We start from the raw sequence: 21,523 nt of genomic DNA on the forward strand, positions 1-21,523 counted from the left end.
ATTAAAAATTTCGAAAACGTAAACTATAAATGTTAAAAACTCTTTTGACTTATGTCCATTATTACAAATACACGTCTAATTCAATTCACGACCGTGAACTCTACGTGTAGAAGTACGCGATCAGACGTACATTTAAATCAACTCATTATGGGACCCGGAGGGCTTTTTCTTATGCAACTGCGAATGGCAAATAAACTGACGGTCTACCTGAAGGAAACTGATAATTATCAAGAAACCCCACACTTCCCAAATTGATTGACTAGCAGAGAATGATATTAAAATAAATACCGCCATTTATACCACATTTTATTGTTTTATAAAGTTTAAATAAATAAACAAATATAACGAAAATAAACAAAATAGAATATATATTACAAATCATCGTCTATATCTTATATATAAAATTCTCGTGTCACGGTGTTTGTTCCAAACTTCTCCGAAACGGCTTTACCGATTTTTATGAAATTTTGTGTGCATATTGGGTAGGTCTGAGAATCGGCCAACATCTATTTTTCATACCCGTCAATGATAAGGGTGACCCTCCCCAAAATATATTTTTTTTATTTTTTTGACAAATTTTTCCATTTTTATTTTATTATGATTTAGCATTGAAAAATACATACAACATCAAATTTTCATCGTTTTACGATCAACCTCTGTATTTTAATTGCGATTTTTATATTTCGTAATAAGTGGTAAAACAACGTTTACGGGGTCAGCTAGTATCTAAATAAAATGCGATCATTTTCGATAAAAATACACATAGGTAAATTCTGGATAAATTTATAATTAAATTTGAAAGAAGTGACAAATCATAGTGACCTAATAGTTAAAATGTCCTATCTACCTATTTGTTTTATTTGAAAATAAGGATTATTTTCAAATAAAACAGATAGGTAGATAGGACATTTTAACTATTAGGTAGTAGATAGATAAAGATCCATTGTAAATCAATTATATTAAATTTATTTAATTTAATATGAAATCAAATTGAATTATCAATCTTTAATTGTCATCCTATAGCATTAAAATTGCCTTTTGTACCGCATTTTATTAATAAATAAAGTTTTAAATTGCCGTTATTAATATAAAAATATAATTTCCGTGTGATCCCGGCATAGAATGGGCCTTAAGTGACGTAATCGACGACTAACAGAACTGAATGATCGAAGAATGGACAGCAGCGTCCCTCTTGAAATATCTTTAAATCCTAACCCGCCTACCAATCGTGGCAACTACTTGCAAAACCTCACTTATGAGGGAGGTTTATGTTTAGCAATGGACAGTTAGCGGTTGATGAGATGGACGGATGGAAACTTTTAATTAATTAAATATTTTATTACTTTTAGTCCAAATGTATAGTCACTTTTTATATTTATAAATAGATATAAATTCCTATGCTTATTACTTTATTACAACACACACCTACCAACAATATAATTAGAAACACTATCTGTGATCGTTCCATGGATAAAATTTATAATATATATATATATAATAACGATATTCTTTAAAAAAATATTTATATTCCATTTGTATGTGATAAATGTACTTAAATTTGTTATTGATTAACACCAATAATAATCTCCTTATAGGGGAAAAATAAAGAAATATACCTACATGTACTTAAGTAGTATTCATATTTTTTAAGTACTTTAATTTTCCCCTCTTTTTATTTTATTAATTAGGATAATAAATCTCTTTTAGAGATAAGTTCGCCTTTGCTAACATTGTTATTAACTTATTGTTGTTACTGTATGTTTTAGTGCAATAAAGAATATATATATATATATATATATATATATATATATAATAAAATTACAAAATATAAAATAATTATCTAACAAAAGCTAGGTAAGTAATTATAGTAAAGCCCTTATGATAATTATACATACATACATACATATCTGTCACGCCTGTCTCCCAGTAGGGTAGGCAGAAACAATGGAACGCCAAATGCTTCGATTCAAACAAACCTCTTTCGCTTCTTCTACGTTCATCAATCTTTATTGTATCCTCCTGTTTTTTTTATGATATTAACTTTAAATAAAAATAGATGCCTATTATGTTTAATTGTTGTAGGTAGCCAAAAATACTGTTTTTCAACTAACTAATAAACTCATATTTTATTAGGTGTATGAAGGTAAATAAAACATATTTCTTTTTATGCAACTTATAATGGCAAACAAACTGACGGCCCACCTGATGAAAAGTGGTAACCATCGCCTATAGACATGACCAATACCATGTACATAACAGAGTATACTGTTTCGCCCATTATACCCCCAATGCGTTACTATTCCTGAGGACTCAGATGTTATTTTTCTGTACCCTGTAAATACACTGTCATATATCACCCTTTAAATCGAAACACAGCGATGCAAACACAACTGCTTCACGGTAGAAACACGAATGGGACTAGAGGTGTCCAAGCAAACGACTTTTGTACAAAGTCTCCCTCTGGTAAAATATATACAATCTAGTGTCACAGAGGGATTAATTAATTGCCAATTAGTGAAATAATACAAGTTATTTGTTTACGAATATAATTTTATTAACAATTTTAATTTAATGACTGTAATGTAAGTCGATATCTATATACAATTTGCATTTGTTTATATTATATTATACATTTTTACAATTCTCTCATGAGTCGCTAATCCTAACCTACGTATCCTAACGCGTCCATGCACGTAATTAGGTATCTATAATGCACAAGATATTTTTTTTTGTGTAATCTACAAAAATATTTGGATATATAAATAATATTTTTTTTTAATAAAAAAAAAAGTAATTCCTCGTTCGTGGGATATACAGGTGAAATTGAAATAACATCGTTTTATGAAAGTGTTTTATCAATGAAATTGAATATTTTACTCCGAAGAAAAATGAGTCGAATAATAATAATAAAAAAGAACTTGAGCCTTTATCTAATTGTAGTAGTGGAGTGTAAATTTGTAGTTTTACAATCGATTTTATTTTTGAAAAAAAAATCAAGTTTTTTTTTAATTTTTAAGAAACTTAGAATGGCAAACAATCTAACGGTCCACCTGGTTTAAAGCGGTACTTGTCATACATAAACAACATTATGGGTATTACAGAATACTCTAAGATCCCCATGATGCCCCTCACACGTTACCGTTCTTGAGAACTATCGTGTAATGCTAATAAAGCCATATCTCACCATTCAAACCAAAATATAACCATGCAAACATAATTGTTTCACGGCAAAAACACGACAGAGGTATCCACGAGAACGACTTTTATACAGTCTCCCTCTTATTTCTTCTTCTCTTTTCTAAAACACCCTATTTCTTTGATAAAACACTCTCGTAATACGATGCCATTGACATTAATTTCATCCTGTACATTAAAAATTACTACTCGTATACCTAATTTGTTTTCACTTACAGGCTATATATTTAATAAACAAATTTGGTATATTTCCGTATTATATTCATTCAAAAATAATATAAATAGAATAATATAAAATCAATTAACACAGAAACTCTTTTAATTCTGATAAAAAAGTAATTGTAATAAAAAAAAAATAAACACGTCAAAATTGTTTAAAAAATTTGCCAAGTAAGGTAAAACAGAGTAGATAGACCTACTTATACCTCGTAAGTGTATAAAATAGTCGAATTAAAATACTGTCAAATATATCAATATGCTGTAGACATATATTGTTTAAGTAATTAAAAATAATAACATAAAATATGTTCAATTAAAAATACTATGTCAACTTTGCATCCAATGAACTGTCTAATCTAATTCTATACAATTGTATTGCTATTTATATTCCATCAGAATATTATGGAATTAAAATTTCGACTAATGTAATGTTAATATTTACGAATAGAATCTAATATAAGCAATTAAGAGGCATTCGGACGATAACGAGGCGACATGTCCACAGCATTTCGAGTTTGTCGCAAACATCTGCTATTATGAAAATAAATAATTCATATACACAGGCAGTTAAATATCGTTCGCACACGAGGAAAGTGTCTCTTGTTCAGGTACAAGCCTTCGAATAGTTAATACGAATTCTACTCACCAACATAATTATCTACATAATTACCAATAACTAACGTACAACTAAACTCTGATATGACAGATAAGACTATGTATAATGGTAAAATAGTAAAGGCTGTATAAATATTTAGGTATGTAAATGCTTGTCTTCTAAAACCATAGAACGAATCTAGGCGAGTCACTTAGACGAGACGAAATTAAATAGAATACGCACTTAAGAATTTATAACCTACCGCGCGATAAAAATTACACATTAAAAACAAAACAATAACCCTGTTTTACCTTCCAAATATAAAGTTTCCTATCATTGCATTAAAAATGTTACACTGATCAAGAAGGCCTACAACTTTTTTTAAAGGCAAGAACCTAATTACTTTCCCACTACAAAATAGAGTGTACATACCTGATACGGAGAAATGCTGATTTTACTTCGAGCACTCGCTTTACACTTTTAACAATATAATTATGCCCTTAACAAACTTGTTTACAATGCCTTAACATCACATACGTCACGGATTTTGTGACTCTAACTAGAATAATAAGATAACTTCTCGTCTATATTGCATCGTTCGTACGCCACTGGAATCGTCTCTGTAACGTGCGAACCGCGTAAAAACCGCCAACAGCACGCCGTATAAAAATTGTATCACCGTGATATTATTTACACTATCAGTCTCTGGGGCTGGTGGACGGGCTACTCCTCGTCCACGTTGATCTCGGAGTCAGCCGAGTCCTCGTCGTACGTGGACGACGAGGCGAACCCTCGGCCGAGTAACGCGGAGCGGTTCTTGGCGGCCGCCGCTCGGTCCCGCTGCCGGCGGTTCTTGAACCAGTTCCCCACTTGCGTCGGTGTTAAACCCGTCGCCGCCGCTAGTTCCCTCTTCTTCGTCGGGTTCGGGTACGGATCCTGCAGGTACCATTCTCTTAAAAGCGATCTCGTCCTCTCTTTAAAACAGTGCGTCTTCTGTTCGCCGTCCCATATCGTTCGCGGCAACGGGAACTTCTTGCGAACTCGATATTTATCTACGGGTCCCAGGGGGCGCCCTCGGAGTCTTTCGGCCTCTTGATAATGTGCCTCTAGCCATAGAGCTTGCAACTTAGCGTGGCTCGAGCGCTGGAAACGATGTCGCTCGAGTATAGAATACAACTCCCGGTGTCTCCCCGCGTGAAACGCAACCACGGCCCTAGCGCGCAACACAGCTTCGCAGCGTTCCAGCTCGGCGACATTGGGGTGGGCGACCGGGAGGGACCAGAGAAACCTAGCGAGCCGCTCGACATCTCCACTTTCCTCGAGGGTCTCGCACACGGTGGCGACCTGCGCGGCGCTGAAGGAGAGCGTGGGCAGGGGCAGCAGCGGCGTCGGCGCGGCCAGCTCGATGGCGTTGAGGGCGAGCGAGGGCGCGGGCTCGGCGCAGGCGGCCGGCTCGGCGGCGCGGTCGGCCGCGGCGGGGCCGCGGTGCGCCTCCAGGATGCGCGCGTGCAGCGCCGCCGTCGTGGACTCGTCCCAGGAGCCGCGCATCGGTGCGAGTGTGCGCGGCGAAGTCGCGCGCGGTGTGAGCCGGCGGCTCGGCGGCGCCAGGGGCGTGCTCGGGCCGCGCACACGATTGGCTATCGGTTACTGTGCGCGGTGCGCGCCGGCCAATCGCGCTCGCCGCCCGCCCGGGGGCCGGATAGCTTTCAACCGCGCCGTGGCGCGTATCCGGCGGGCGCGTTTAACGAGGGCGGCGGGGCGCGGCCCCCCCGCGCCGCCATGATCCGTCACGCACACCGCCGCACTGCCGAGCACCCGCCCGGCCGATACCACGCCGTGATCCCTCGACGCACCTCGTGTCTCTACCTCGATCGATTACCTGCAAACCTGCAATTAATAGCCTCCATGCATGTATTCAGCCGGGTAGGTTTCACGCTTCTGATTATTCCACGTGTCACTGCTGACCGACTAGTGATTAATTCAGATACGTAACATGCCTACTGTATCTCATTAAATCCAAATATAGACGTCGTTAAAGAATATATTATATTAGATGTTGATGCTAATTGGTAAGAAATAGCAAAAAGGAAATCTTTATTTAAGAGAAAAAAAATCTTACGGCTTATCAATTTCAAGTGTTTCATTTTGTGAGATACTCTTTATACATCATTTTTTTCATATGGCCTCATGACATCTATGTCTGTATTTCGTTTACTTTGGTGATACAGGTATATCCCTAATTGCACATCATATTGATCTATTTCAAAACTTATTATTAATGAAATATTTTTTCTTTCATACTGAAAATAATATATTATTATATCTATTATTTCTAAATATAACACATGTTAACAATCAGTCTAGCGAAAAAAAGTAAAATTCGTAAAATATTAGGCAATGATCAAAACGTTTCAATCGCACTATACTTCAGCGAGATTTCAGCGTGAAAGCCTTTCCAGAGTATTAAGTTATTGAACGGCAAACCACACCCAGGCGGCTGTAACGCTACACAGGTGCCCCTCTCCACCACCCCTAAACCCCCAGACTCCCCCTACCTACCACCCTGGATTGTAGGTCGTATTACACGTATATTTACTCGGATTACGTATCACAATAGTAATAGGTAGTTAGTTTTTCGTTTTTAGATAAAATAACATTTTGTTACAATCGGTTATATTTACGGTTGTTTACTGTACCTATTTGTCGTACTAGATGGATAGATACAAATACACTTAGGAACCTATATAGATTCTCACTATATTTGTATATCGTTATTTTTTAAAGGTGCACAGAAAGGTAGCCATTGTAGATAATTTCCATGAAATGTTGGCGTATGAAACGTTGGTAAACTACAAATAGCTCATTTATAATCTAACCTTGATGCCTATTAAGATTGCAAAAGGAGGATACCTACTTACCTACCTAGGTAGATACACTTTTTTTTTTATAAGTGACAATGGAGTGGTAACCCCACCCGCGCTATCGGTATACACCGGCGGGGCACCAGTGAAGGATGATAGGCGACGATGAAGCAGGTCAGTTAGCCCATCGGGACGAATTCAACAAGAATTGTTCACGATGGTTTCCAGGGGGAACCGCGTGGAAGTCGATGTAATAGGGGCATATTGCTAGCAATGGGGCTGTCAAACTCCATTGTTAACAATCCCTTTCCCCCCAGGTAGATACACTTAGGTATTACCAAAATGTACTAATCATGTGAGGGTAGGTCTCGCCATCTAGTGTCAAGAATTTCAAGACAGCCTTAACATATGAAAGCCTCTGGCTTAGCTTATTGAACAAGGGCTTTACGTGCCCTTTTGAAACACGGAGCGAGACAATCATTCAGTTATTTATTAAAATCAACTAAAACTTATTTCCGTGTGGTCCTGGCATAGAATGGGCCTTCCCTTCCTTTCCTATGGGTGTCGTAAGAGGCAACAAAGAATAGAACGGTCGAGGAATGGGCAACAGCGTCCCTCTTAAAATATTACCAAAACCTAACTGCGGTTGCCAACCCGCCTGCCAAACGTGGCAACTACTGGCAAAACCCGCCTTCTGGGGAAGGCCTATATTTCGCATGATTATATTTTGTCATTTAACGGCTGATTTGATGAAGGAAACTCTTTATAAATAGTAATATTTACTTATAAATAATTCAATTATTTTATTGCTAGTTCGCAGTCAATTAAAATGCCACGCATCTGAGTACAACGTTGTTTTTATTAAGACAAGAAGAACTCACGGAAACAGATGTCTGCGCCACGTAATTATTTTGAGTAACTTATATATTTTACTACAATTATTATAAGTCATTAAATAATCAGCTGAGTTGCAATTAATCATTGTTATTTATGCGTTAAACGAAACTATTTCTTTTAAGTTTTACTAAGAGAAATAAATTTAAGATATCTCTGAATGGCGGATGTGTGAATAAAGCAATTGAAAACTTGAATCGTAACTTATTTTACGTAGATACATAGATAAAGGCATGCTCACAATACATTTGTACAAGTTACTATTATGTATAATAGATAATAAAATATACTAAAATTGATAGGAAACTATGATTTATGATAAAATTTAAAAGTGATACAACAAAATAATAAATGTTTTTTTGTGTGTTATTATTGTTATATTTTTATATATTACCCGACCACGTTGTAATACAATTGTACCTCTATGGGTTAAGTACCTGATAATAAAAAAAATTATTGTTATTAAAAAAGTAGTAATATTGGTCTACGTGGAATATATATAATAATAATAATAAAGCCTTTATTTTCTGACCACAATTTTACTTTAACTTACATACTACTTATTACTAAGCTAGCTTACTAGCAACCATTGTGTTGATCAGGTTGTCTGTCGACATAGGCCTCCCCTAATTGCTTCCACAATGCTTGCTTTGCGTGGAATATATACTCAGTAATGAATTTTTGATAAATTAACTATTGCTGCGCTGTTTAAATGCCGGATTTCTTTTTTTTTTTTAATTTAGTTGAAATGTCAATTTACTAGAGGGAGACTTTGTATAAAAATCTATTGCTTGGGTACCTCTGTCGCATTCGTGTTTCAACCGTAAAGCAGTTGTGTCTGCATGGCTGTGTTTCGGTTTGAAGGGTGGGATATGGCGTGAATTTACAGGGTACAGAGGAATAACAACTGTGTCCTCAGGAATGGCAGTGCATGAGGTGTATCATGGGCGAAACGGTATGCTCTGTTATGTCCATGGTACTGTTCATGTCTATAGGTGACGGTTACCACTTTCCATCAGGTGGGCCGTCAGCTTGTTTGCCATTCTAAGTTGTATAAAAAAAAAGGTTAAAGTACAAAGTTCCCAATTAGCACTTGATGATTACATAGCTGATCCAACAACAAAGTTGAGGGGAGAAATGGATAGTTAGTAATGAAATCTAAGAACCTCTTTTTGCTTGTTAGCAATATTTCCTATCCAGTCGACCTCTGCGTGGTTCCCCCTGGAAACTATCCTGGTATATATTTTAATATGTACTTTATGCTACTGTGTTTAAGATGAATTTTCTAATTGTCATTATATATTATTATGTTTTTGATGAAATAAGGAGTTAAAGAAATAAAATGATCGTGATTAATTTCTAATTAATTCATCACGATGGACCAGCGTATACTAATAGCTCAGGCGGGTTTTTTTAGTCCTTAGTCATTATTTAAAAAAAAACAATGTATATTAGATAGATAGATAGATAAACACTTTATTTATGACACACGTAAATTAACATATGAGTTTATACAATCAGATTATTTAAACTTTTTTAAATATAAAACAAAAGATAAAATATGGAAATATGTTTTCACCATGTGTGTCGCAGTGACCCAAATAGGCTACAGCTAAGTGATAATTTTGCAAAGAGCAAAGCACTGATTTTCAGCTACAGCCTGAAGTTAGGCTACACGGACGCGTACAACAAACCCAGTGTAACCTGTGTAACCAATTTAACAGCCAAAGATAAAATTGTATTATATAGATACATACATAAATGATGCATAAATAATATATTTCATTAATTAATTAAACATACAATATAAATAATTCATAAAATATGTCTGAAATTATGTATAATCCTAAAAAAAATTATTAAATTAAATTGAATATTACAAAATACTGAATAATAATAATAAATATATGTTACAATGAACAATGTCAACTTCATCCATAATATATACGTAATTTTTTTTATTTTAGTATTTACATTAATCACCAGTACAAAAATCATTAATTTAATGGATGAAAATGAAATTAAGGGATTACAATTCCATTATCACTCCATAAAAAACCAGCAATGTTCCAATAGCCATTGACCGTAATAGTGACACGTAATGAATCCGGGATAGGATATTACCAGGATTGGGTTGTTTCAAGGGATTCCCGCGCAATTTGCATTTTTCGAGTTTGCAACCATCGCGAGATTGTGACGACATTCCATTTGATTACTGCATCTCTGTAATCCACTTACGAGTTCGCGCCAGTTAATTCCGTAAAGTTGGACGATCGTATTAGAATATTCTATACGGCGCTCTCTCTTGGAAGCCTCTTAAATCTGAAGAATTGTGTATACTTTAGAACTTAAGACAATAAGCTTTAAAACTTAGAAGCAATATTAAATATAATGCTAACTAGTTCAACGGCGTTGTATATATTACTGTCTATCTCTCTCGCTCCCATTACAACACCTAAAAGGGGGGGAAGGGATTGTTAGTAATGGGGAGGTTAGTGCCTATTGCTATCAATATATCCTATCGGGTCGACCTCCACGTGGTTCCCCCTGGAAACTATCGTGACTAATTTACCGTTGAATTAGTCACGATGGGCTAACTGACCTGTCTTTTCATCGTCACCTATCATCCCTCACTGGTGCCCCGCCAGTGTATACCGATAGCGCGGGCGGGGTTACCATTCCATTATCATCTCATAAAAAAAAACCTAAAATGTGCATATATAGACGTAAGTAACCAGTTATTTGATTGAGAAGGTTTTTATTCGCAGTTTGTGCGCCAAACGGTTAAAGTGTTAAAGGCTCCGAGCATACGATCTAAATGCCTCGTTTTAAAGGTAAAACACACATCGCAAAACGTGCGTGAACCAAATGGTAGTTGGAGATTAATAGCTAATATGGAAGATTTCCACAATCTTTTGGTAGTTTTTGGTAGTAATTATGGTGATCAGTCTTTGAGTGTTGGCAGTCACACACATACTAATGGTAGTGGAATTAAACGAAATAATTCTATTCAAAAAACCAGTGATATTCTTAAAAAAATAAAATAGTCATATTAATAAATTCATTATAAATTAAAATAATCGGAAACCAAGTTAAGAAACATAGGTTAATAGAGCAAAAGTGGATCAAGTTCTTGTATTATTACGTATAGTATTTTTACCAGAGGGAGACTTTGTACAAAAGTCGATTGCTTGGGTACCTCTGTCCCATTCGTGTTTCTACCGTGAAGCAGTTGTGTTTGCATGGCTGTGTTTCAGTTTAAAGGGTGGGATATGGCGTGAATTTACAGGGTAAAGAGGAATAACACCTGAATCCTCAGAATGGCAACACACATACTGTTTCACATACCCCATGGGGAGTATCATGGGCGAAACAGTATGTGTGTGTACTATTATGTCCATGGTACTGCTCATGTCTATAGGCGACGATTACCACTTTCCATCAGGTGGGCCGTCAGCTTGTTTGCCATTCTAAGTCGTATAAAAAAAAAAGTATAAATATAAGTAGAAATAGTAATCGCAGTTGGTTACATAACCTGGGTATAAAACGCATTAAAAATAAGGACACGCTATGAAGACATATCGTCGGTAAAATAAAAGATCTACTGCCTAGCTATACCTAGAGCCATCGCCTCTAAACGCAAGACCACAATTATTTCATTAAAATAACTATCGTAGCAATTAAAATTGTCTCTCAGCTGGTGCTCAGTTGGTGACAGCAAAATTATAGTTATATTAAACCTGCCTTATTAAATACTCAAGAGAATTACTGTGGTATAAGTAGTAAAAGTTTGTAGTTAAAATTGGGTTTTGCATTGGGTATTTTCTCATCTATAGTGGCAGACAACGGGCAAGATTCATTATGGGTGCCCTAACTGGACATATGCTAATAAGGCATATACTACACAAGATGGGTCTATCTTCATACACACACTGTGCACACTGTGCGGGGAGAAATCGGAATCCATGGAACACTTGATGTGCAACTGCGATTCGTTGACAAGTATGCGTGTGAGTCTACTGGGAACGGCTTATCCAGAAGCAGGGACTACAGATATCTTAAACCGCGGGATATCGTTGGGGTACCACATAGGATCTATGAAATGATGGTATAAGGCAGGGGGAAGCACCAAAGATCCGTATGGGTCGACGTGCATCGGCTTAGCTGACCTCATATGCGAAAAATAGGATAAGATTGGGTATTTGGTTACGATTTGTTAACCCAAGTTGATGACACTTAGTTTATAATCTTGCATCCTAAATGTCATTAACAATTTTCCCTAAATAATATATAATACGAAATAGTGTTTTCTAAGTTTTTTTTTTATGTTTTTTATATTATACTTTGATCATCATCATCATTATCATTTCAGCCGTCTGTCCACTGATTTACATAAGCCTCTCCTTTGAGAGGTTTTGCCAGTAGTTGCCACGCTTGGAAGGCGGATTGGCAACAGCAGTCAGACTTTAGAAATATTTTAAGAAGGACGCTGCTGCCCATCCCTCGCCCTCCCCTAGTTGTCTCTTACGACACCCACGGGATAAGAAGGTGTGGCTTATTCTATGCCGGGACCACACGGCTAATAATAATAAACATGTAAAAATAATCTCAAAAAACCCTCCACATACCTCCTCCTGCTATAGTGGATCATTTAAGGCTCATGCGGCTAGACTATGGAACTCTCTTCCATTGCATGTTCGTGAAAGTCAATCGCTGTATATTTTGAAGAGCAGATTTAAAAAGCGTCTTCTGTTCTCATAAACTTTGTGTAGGTATATGTACATATTTTGTATATGTAGATATAATATTTTGTATATATATGTATTATTATATAGAAATGTGTATGTATTTTAATGTAAGTAGATATATAAGTTATTTGTATTTACATAGGTAAGCGTATTTATTATTTCTCAATAGAAACTAGGTACCATAATGTTTCCTCTTCTTATTGCACGCACACTGCCCGCTGGTAATTAAAGCTCCTTCCCACTCAAGGTTTGCTATAAGAGAACTCTTACAGAGTTAAGCACGCCTGTTGTACATCTTTATTCAAAGAAATAATATAAAAAATTTATATAGTATTTTTTATATACAATAAAGTATAAATAAATAAATGAAAATGTATGCTTCAGAGTGGATACATAATTTATTCGTCGTTATCTACCAAGCAAACAAATATTCCCTAAGTGGCTGAGCTGGCGTATCTCCTGTAATACAGGCCTTCTGTTCTGATACCACCCCCGCTCCCCCCCCTCGATCGATAAAGCCGAGAGTTCCATCTTTGTTTGGTGGATATAAAATCTCAAGGGGTGTGGTCCCAAACCGTCATCTTGTGATTGCTCCCGTATTGTATTGTTGCGTTACTATGATTTATCATTCCCCATGTATATTTCCCTTGTATTGTTACCTCGTCCTTTTACTATTTTATATGTTATTAATGTTATTTGGCGGGAAATTGGAAAGCTTCTATTTACGATTGTAAATGCTTACATAGGTGTGTGGACATTTTATTAGTTTCTATCTTCACGCCGTGTCCCACAAGGTAGACAGGGTCAATATATAAGTAGTTATTAATAAATTGTTTTTATATTAACAATACAGAATTAACTTTTTCCATTGGCAAATATCCAAATGGGCAGGCTTGAGAATTTCTCGGCTTAACGTTAAATATTTTTAAAAGACAGAATATCTTTAACCGACTTTAAAAAGGGGGAAGGGATCGTTAGTAATGCCGGCTACCAGTCCCATTGCTAGCAATACACTCTGTCAGGTCGCCCTCTGCGCGGTTCCCCATGGAAACCATCGTGATGAGTTCCAGGTGTATTCATCACGATGGGCTGACTGACCTGCTTTTTCATTATCACCTATCACCTATCATCCCTCACTGGTGCCCCGCCAGCGTATACCGTTAGCGCAGGCGGGGCTGTCACTCCATTCATCGTCCTTTAAAAAGAAACCGACTTTAAAAAGAAGGAGATTCCTAATTTGTACATATCATTGTGAAATTATTATTGGAGAGATCTAAATAAATATAATTGCTTTATATAAATTAGTAGATAAACAATTATCAGTAGGTACTACTAGAAAGCCTATGTTAAACTCTGTACGCATGTATACGAGTATAATACTACGGTTTCTGTTTCCCACAGGACAGGCTCAGCCTAATGTAGGAATCAATGATAAATTCTGTGCTTATACATATATATTTTGTTAAATAAATTTATCTTTATTTTATAACTTTCTATCTTCACGCCGTGTCTCACGAGGTAGACAGGGTCAACATGTAGTTATTAAAAAATATTTTTATACTATTAATTCCGAATTAAAATATTCCACTGGCAAATACCCAAATAGACAAATTTGAGACTCAACGTTAAATATTTTTAAGGGGCAGAATATTTTTCTTTTTATAGAGGAGGTTCTAATTTTTTTTTGTTTGTTACCTAACTCCGTTTGTCATAACTCCGTTAATTCTAAACCGATTTGAAAAAATATTTTTATCCAAAAAGATCCAAGGAGAGATAAAATCATTCAGTAGTTTAATTTTTAGATCAAACTGACTGGTATGGTCACAATAAAATGTCGGTTTTTTGTAGGACACAATCTTTAATTATGATACTTTATCTCGTCACTAGATGGCGCTGCAGCCCGTCTTGCATACATATCGATTTGTACAGACTATCAAATGTAATCTAAAAAAAATAGGATTTTAAGAAATTATATAGGTATTGAAATAATGTTTAAAAACCAGAGGAAGACTTTGTACAAAAATCGTTTGCTTGGGCACCTCTGTCCCATTCGTGTTTCTACTATGAAGCTGTTTTGTTTGCATAGCTGTGTTTCTATTTGAAGGGTGGGATATGACAGTGAATTTACAGGGTACAGAGAAATAACACTTGAATCCTCAGGAATGGCAACGCATGGGGGGTATCATGGGTGAAACAGTAAAACCTATAAAAACTTATTAAGTTTTTCTAAAGGTTACCTCGTAGCAACAAATTTGAATTTGTATTCAGATTTAAAATTACTGAGGTCGCATATAAACATAGTGTTTTTAAATTGTTCACAAAATATAAATAAATAAAGTACAAAAGATTTTGATGAGATATAAACTTTCATTTCGAACTGAACGGCTCGCAATCATCTGTAACAACAGTAGAGGAGGTGACAAAAATATATGTACCATATGAACAATGGACAATTCCATTTGGATTTCGCAACGTGTGCTGCTTCGAATCCCACGCCAAGTTTGAAAAGTTCAAACTCTAAGGGTCTTATTACACTATCACATAGATGGAGAATAATATTTATCATTTAGAGTATATACTCTGTACACAGGTACAGAGTAGAAACAAAAAATTATGACACTGTAATAAAACTTTTGTCTATAGATTGTATATTAAATCTACGTCAACACCTTTCAAACGTATTTGTATTGACCTAAACACGATCCTATATCTAAGACAGTGTAATAATACACACATAATAACACAACACGCATCCGTTGAGCAACGATAAAATAATATAACACTAAAACGACAGAAGCCATCGAATACAATATGCTATTTTGCATTTGTAAATTTGAAAGTAAAAATCTACGATGCTACTGTGCCGCAACTAAGTTACTGAGATACTGCGGCCCCTGAATGCAATGCTATGCGATATTCAACTTTATTTAGTATACTTAATCCTTAGAATAGCAATATGGGGTCTTGCTGACCCGAATTATTCAAGTGGCAAAAGACACAATGCGTCATACGTCACGCCCGCAGTTTACGGCGCGAGGTATCGCTAGCGGTTTGACACATCGCTTAGCGAATGTGATTTGTGAAGGGTTAAATTTGATGGCTCTCGGGATGAGGTGATGCTTTAAAGAGTTAACTACGAGAAAGTGAAATGATTTACATAAAATAGTTTTGTTTTATTTCGACAATTACAACTAATTCGTACGGAATAGATGGATCATCTGTGTGAAACACAGATAACGAATAGTATCAATAGTATCATATATACTATGTATATATATATATATATATATATATATATATAAATATATATATATATATATATATATATATAAACTTATGGTAGTACGCCTCATTATTTCAGCCGTCAACTGTCCATTGCTGAACATAAGCCTTCCCCATAAGGGGAGATTTGCTAGCCCATGCTTAGCAGGCAGGTTGGCAACCGCAGTTAGGCTTTTAGAGATGTTTTAAGAGGGACTCTGCTACCCATTACCCGACCATTAAGTTCCTTTAGTTACCTTTTACGACACCCACAGGAAAGAAGGGAATGGATTTCTATGCCGAGACCACATGGGCAAAACACATGCCTATATTTAATTTAAACCTAACTGAGACTGACAGGGGGGAAAGGTATTGTTAGTAATGGAGACTGATAATCCCATTGCTAGCAATATACCCAACCAGGTCGACTTCCTCGTGGTTTCCCTTGGAAACTATCATGGTTAATTCCTGATGAATTCATCATGGTGGGCTAACTGGCCTGTTTTCATTCTCATCTATCACCCTTCACTGGTGCTCCGCCAGCGTATCCCGTTAGGACATACGGATAGTCTGTCTATCATATCACCATTTTAGCCATTATCTGGCCACTGTTGAACATAGGCCTCCCCCATAGACTGCCATAAAGAACGATTCTGGGCTATCTGCATCCACTGACTTCCTGCAATGCATTTGATATCATCACTCTCTCTAGCGAGGGTGTCTATTTACATACAATCTACTGATCTTGGTTTTATCAAAACCGTTTTAATTTCAGTTATTATTTCTTACCATTGAACATAAGTTTTTCTCGTAAAATGTCAGAGAGGCTTTTCTCTATCCAGCTTCCTACCAGCTGCTCTGCCTGCAATTCATCTTTCTTTCACTAACACACTGCTACATTCATTTTGTTTTTTATATGTTTTTCTTTTATTCAAAATTAAAAATAAAATAGTAATGTTATTATATAATTGTATAATCTTCATTATCATGTTGTTTTGTCATACATATGTAACATGTATAATTTATATTATTTTTCTTAAAGAGAGATTGTATCTGATTAATGATATTATTTAAATGAAAAGTTTGTTTAGTGTATGTGCAAGTAAATAAATAAATAAATAATTCTAAACAACATGGAGAATTGTCTTAAACATTCAAACTTCCAAAACATTATATTTATTTATTTATTTAAACTTTATTTCACAGTACTTCTATGTACATTTGGCGAACTTAACACCGGACGGTGTTCTCTACCAGTCAACCATTGTGTAAACCGAGAAATAAGCATGCGGTGCATTATTGAATAGAGTAAAAATAATACTATTATATATTCATATATTATAAACATATAATTATTAAGAGACTACCGACTAAACCGTCTTTAAAAAAAAACGTTCACGCTCACTTTTTTACTTTATCCGAGCAGTAAGTGCTTTATATTATTCTCAATTTCGTGTATAATATAGTATATAACATATATGTGTAAGTATATTTGTTATTCATATATATTTATTCGTTTATATATGTAATTTTAGTATGTATGTATATCAATAATTAGTAGTACCGCATTCGAGTATTCTGACACTTCCCTATGGTTGACTGGGAGAGAATACCTTTAGCATTAAGTCAGCCATGTACACATATTTGTACTAATGAATAAATAAATAAATAGATAAAATATTAATATATAAAACAATTGAATAAAATATATATTACTACATCATCATAACAGTGTTATTGTTCTTCGATATTTTTATAACCCCATATTGCAACCCCATATTCAAAAAGCTACAATTTAATTTCAAAATTCATATTCTCTGCAAACCGCAGAGTATTAATACACATCGCTAGATTGGGTAACAAGAATAGCAAAAATGAGACAAGCTTGCGATCACAGAGCTAACCCTTCGAACACGGTTAGTTAGCCGCGGCCTGCGGTCTTTGAGACCCGCCCGCGCAGGGTTAAATGTAATGGTACATGAAATTACCAGGCATGCAGTTAAACGCATTTCAATAGCCTATTTGGTCGCATCAAAGTGTTGCTGAAACAGTTATGCATTTGCGATGTCTTGTTTTATGGTTTGTTTATAGTTTTACATAGGCGCTTCGGTGGGTAGTGATGCATCTTGGTTTGAATTTCATGTCATCAAATCCTTCTATGTATAAATGTATTTAAGAGGCACACCAGAATTGTTTGGTGCCCAACTACTCACCAGGGGGAGACTTTGTACAAAAGTCGATTGCTTGGGTACCTCTGTCCCATTCGTGTTTCAACCGTGAAGCAGTTGTTTGCATGGCTGTGTTTCGGTTTGATGGATGGGATATGGCAGTGAATTTACAGGGTACAAAATAACACCTTAGTCCTCAGGAATGACAACTAACGGGGAGTACATGGGCGAAGCAGTATACTCTGTTATGTCCACGGTACTGCTCAGACGGACCGTCAGCTTGTTATGTATATTGTATATATATATATATATATATATATATATATATATATATATATATATATATATATATATATATATAAGGTAATTAATATAGCTTTAAACTACGATTTTACGGAGTCATTTTAATACCTTGATAGTTATGTTCCGGTTTAAATAACGAGTTTAAGAAGCCAGTGATTTTCTGAAATGTATTTTCCCGTGACGCGTTCCTATCATGCTGAAACTTCGGATTCTTCAACATTCATCAAACATAGCGTGAAACAACTCTCAACAAGTGAACAAGCATAATGCGGCCAACTGTTAGCAGCATTTAGAATGATCACACACAGTGCAGTTTCAAAGGAGCTTCCTCCCGCGAACACTTAGGTTGTGGAATGGACTTCCTGCAGAGATTTTCTCTAGTGCCTACAGCATGGAGTTCTTTAAAAAGGGCGTATTAAGGTTTCTTAAAAGTCGACAAAACGTGCGTAACATCCCTGGTGTTATCGACGTCCATAGGCTATGGTAACCTCGTTTATCATGAGATGGGCGATTCTGGGACCAAAATGAGTTATTAACAAAATCAATTGAAAAGATATTTCATAATTCTTTCTTTATTGTACACACCAGTTATAACAATATGACAGAGGTAATCAAATGTACAAAGGCGAGCTTAACTCTAATATAGTTCTCTTCCAGCAACACCCAAAGTGGAAAGGAGCATCAATGTTAGCGGGTAGAGTGGTGTACAATATTGTGACAATATTTAAAAAAACTGGACAAAAGTAAATTAATTACATTATATTAAATCGTATAAACACACATATACATATATATAAAAATATACCTACATATATACATATACTTACACATACATACACACACATATACATACAATATACCTACATATATAGTTAAATAAATATATGTTCATAGAGATAGAAGATGCTCTTTAAGTCTACTCTTAAAAATATTTAGGGATTGACTCTCACGGATAGATATGGGAAGAGAATTCCACAATCTAGCAGCATGGACGGTAAAAGACCCACTATAGCAATTGACTCATTTTCATGGTAAACAGGAGGCAAAGCATCATGATTATAACATACACACATAAAATATACAGGTAATTTGTGAAACCTTATCTTTTAGTCGATACTTAAGTATACTCGTACAGCTTTAGGGCTGTCGACATCGCTTATCTATCTAAAGCTAGGGTTGTCCCTCAATATTCTATCCTTGTGGCGATTGATGACACCGTAGAACAGCTTTAGTCCATAACACCATAGTCGAATGCGCGTTACTCGTCCATTGTCATTGGATTTCTGGACACCCACAAAGGGACATTCGGCAGTGGCCGCCGAGCCTTCCGCAGTTACGCGACGTTTTGTTATCGACTATTGTTTGGAGCAAGTCATAAGCTTACAGCGTTATATGCATATTTACTATTAACACTGTTTTGCGAAGTATAACAAAAAGGTAAAAAGTTTTTTTGGTTTTGAAACACAACTGTAAGAACTGCATCCACTTTGATGCTGTAGTTTATGCTTGTTTCCTGAACAAACATACTGACAGACAGATAATATTTTCAAAAAATTTTGTTTGAACATCTATCGGTCTTATTACCCAGGTTGTCTGTAAGAGATTGCTTTTAGCGATAAGGCCGCCTTTTGTATAAGCACATTCTGTATAAATACTCCTTGTATACATCTCTACTGTGCGCAATAAAGAGTTTATTATTATTTCCATTACCCCCATACGTATTTTTTTTAAATATCTCTCATGTACAGACATTGTCTAGTTACAATATTGTTATCTCAGTAACATTGTATATTAATACTGGAAATTATTGACACTTAGCGGATTTCAAAATAATAAAAATAATCAAACTGATTAATAAAGATCCTTGTAGTATTCCATATATTTTACAATATATTTAATTTCTGATCATCGCCTTCTGAACCTTTCAGACAAATTCAAAGATGCAGTTTGCAATCATTTAAACAAATTCATTGAAGAGTTAAACGCTTGTAGAATTTTTATTCTATTACATTCTCTAAGCTCCAGTGACTTGTGGCAAACAACAAAACTATACAATGCGCATGGCCCTTTGTTCAAACGGTAGTTTAGCAAAAGCAATTTCATGTTTTATGTGCCAGCAACAGATATGAACACACGAACGACTATACAAGATATGGACTGAGAATTCCAATGCAACGAGCCCACAGGTACGTCGCTTACAGAATTGCGATATTAAATCGACTGTCGGACTGTGAGCATTGGTTTAGTGTGGTTTCAAAAGAAAAGTACACTAGTTCGACTCCTTGATTGAAACGTCTTTAATTATTTGTTTAATTATTTTGTTAGAACAACTACTATAGACTGCCCTAAGCAAGGAAGGGTAATACCCATGAAGTTTGGCTGATAGGAGTCCAGTATAATACATCCATCCCTCTCAATAGAATGAGACTTTCCCATGGTAAGGAGAATGGGATTTTTAGTAATGGGATCTAACAGCCCCCTTGCTAGTGATATCAGGTCTCGCCTCCATGCTGTTCTCCTTGAAAATCGTCGTGGTTATTCTTTGTAATTCGCCACGATAGTTCAACTGACTCGCTTTCATCCTCACCTATTATTTCTCACTGGTGCCCTGCCAGCTTATGCCGATAGCATAGGCAGAGTTACCATTCCATTCTCGCCCATTAAAAAAAATTCTTGATGGAAAAAAGTTACTTACTTGGGTCATTATTTACTTAATTAATGACTAATTAAACTGATGATTCTATTATCACTACACGTAATTGTCAATATAGTGATTTAACACACTGCATCGCTTTCCAATAGTTGCTTATTGGAGGGGGAAAGGGATTGTTAGTGATGAGATTTCAACAGCCTCATTGCTAGCAATAAACCCTATCAGGTCGACCTCCATGCGGTTCCCCTGGAAACCATAGTGGTTAATTCTTGTTCAATTGGTCACTATGGGCCAACTGACTTGCCTTCATCTTGTCACACTTCACTGGTGCCCCGCTAGTGTAAACAAATAGCGCAGACGAGGTTACCATACCATCTTCTCCCATTAGAAAAAAAGATGCTTATTTAATGCCCGCACAATGTAAATTTTGTATTCATAAATTTATTATTGATCTACATATTCTTTTATGTATTCGTATTTAAAAAAAAAAGTTATTTTATATCTAACAGTTTTCTATTACCCATTACAAGTACAAATGTTTAGTTAGACACAAGATGGCGCTGTGCCATATGTTCCAACCTAAGAACAAGGAATTACTTATTAATAGAAACTATAAATTATTAATT

The 21,523-nt window shown here is 35.7% G+C and overlaps 1 protein-coding gene across 1 annotated transcript; it reads right to left on the reverse strand.

The window, feature by feature from the left end:
* Nucleotides 1-2,567: 2,567 nt before the first annotated feature.
* Nucleotides 2,568-5,764, reverse strand: LOC113515928 (homeobox protein SIX6-like). Its single transcript, XM_031910888.2, has one exon. The coding sequence runs from the start codon at nucleotides 5,555-5,557 to the stop codon at nucleotides 4,733-4,735; it is 825 nt and encodes a 274-aa protein (XP_031766748.2). The 5' UTR covers nucleotides 5,558-5,764; the 3' UTR covers nucleotides 2,568-4,732.
* Between the last annotated feature and the right edge of the window lie 15,759 nt (nucleotides 5,765-21,523).

The sequence above is a fragment of the Galleria mellonella genome, unplaced genomic scaffold (assembly GCF_026898425.1).
Source record: "Galleria mellonella isolate WM207_F2 unplaced genomic scaffold, CSIRO_AGI_GalMel_v1 utg54, whole genome shotgun sequence".
Lineage (NCBI taxonomy): Eukaryota > Metazoa > Arthropoda > Insecta > Lepidoptera > Pyralidae > Galleria > Galleria mellonella.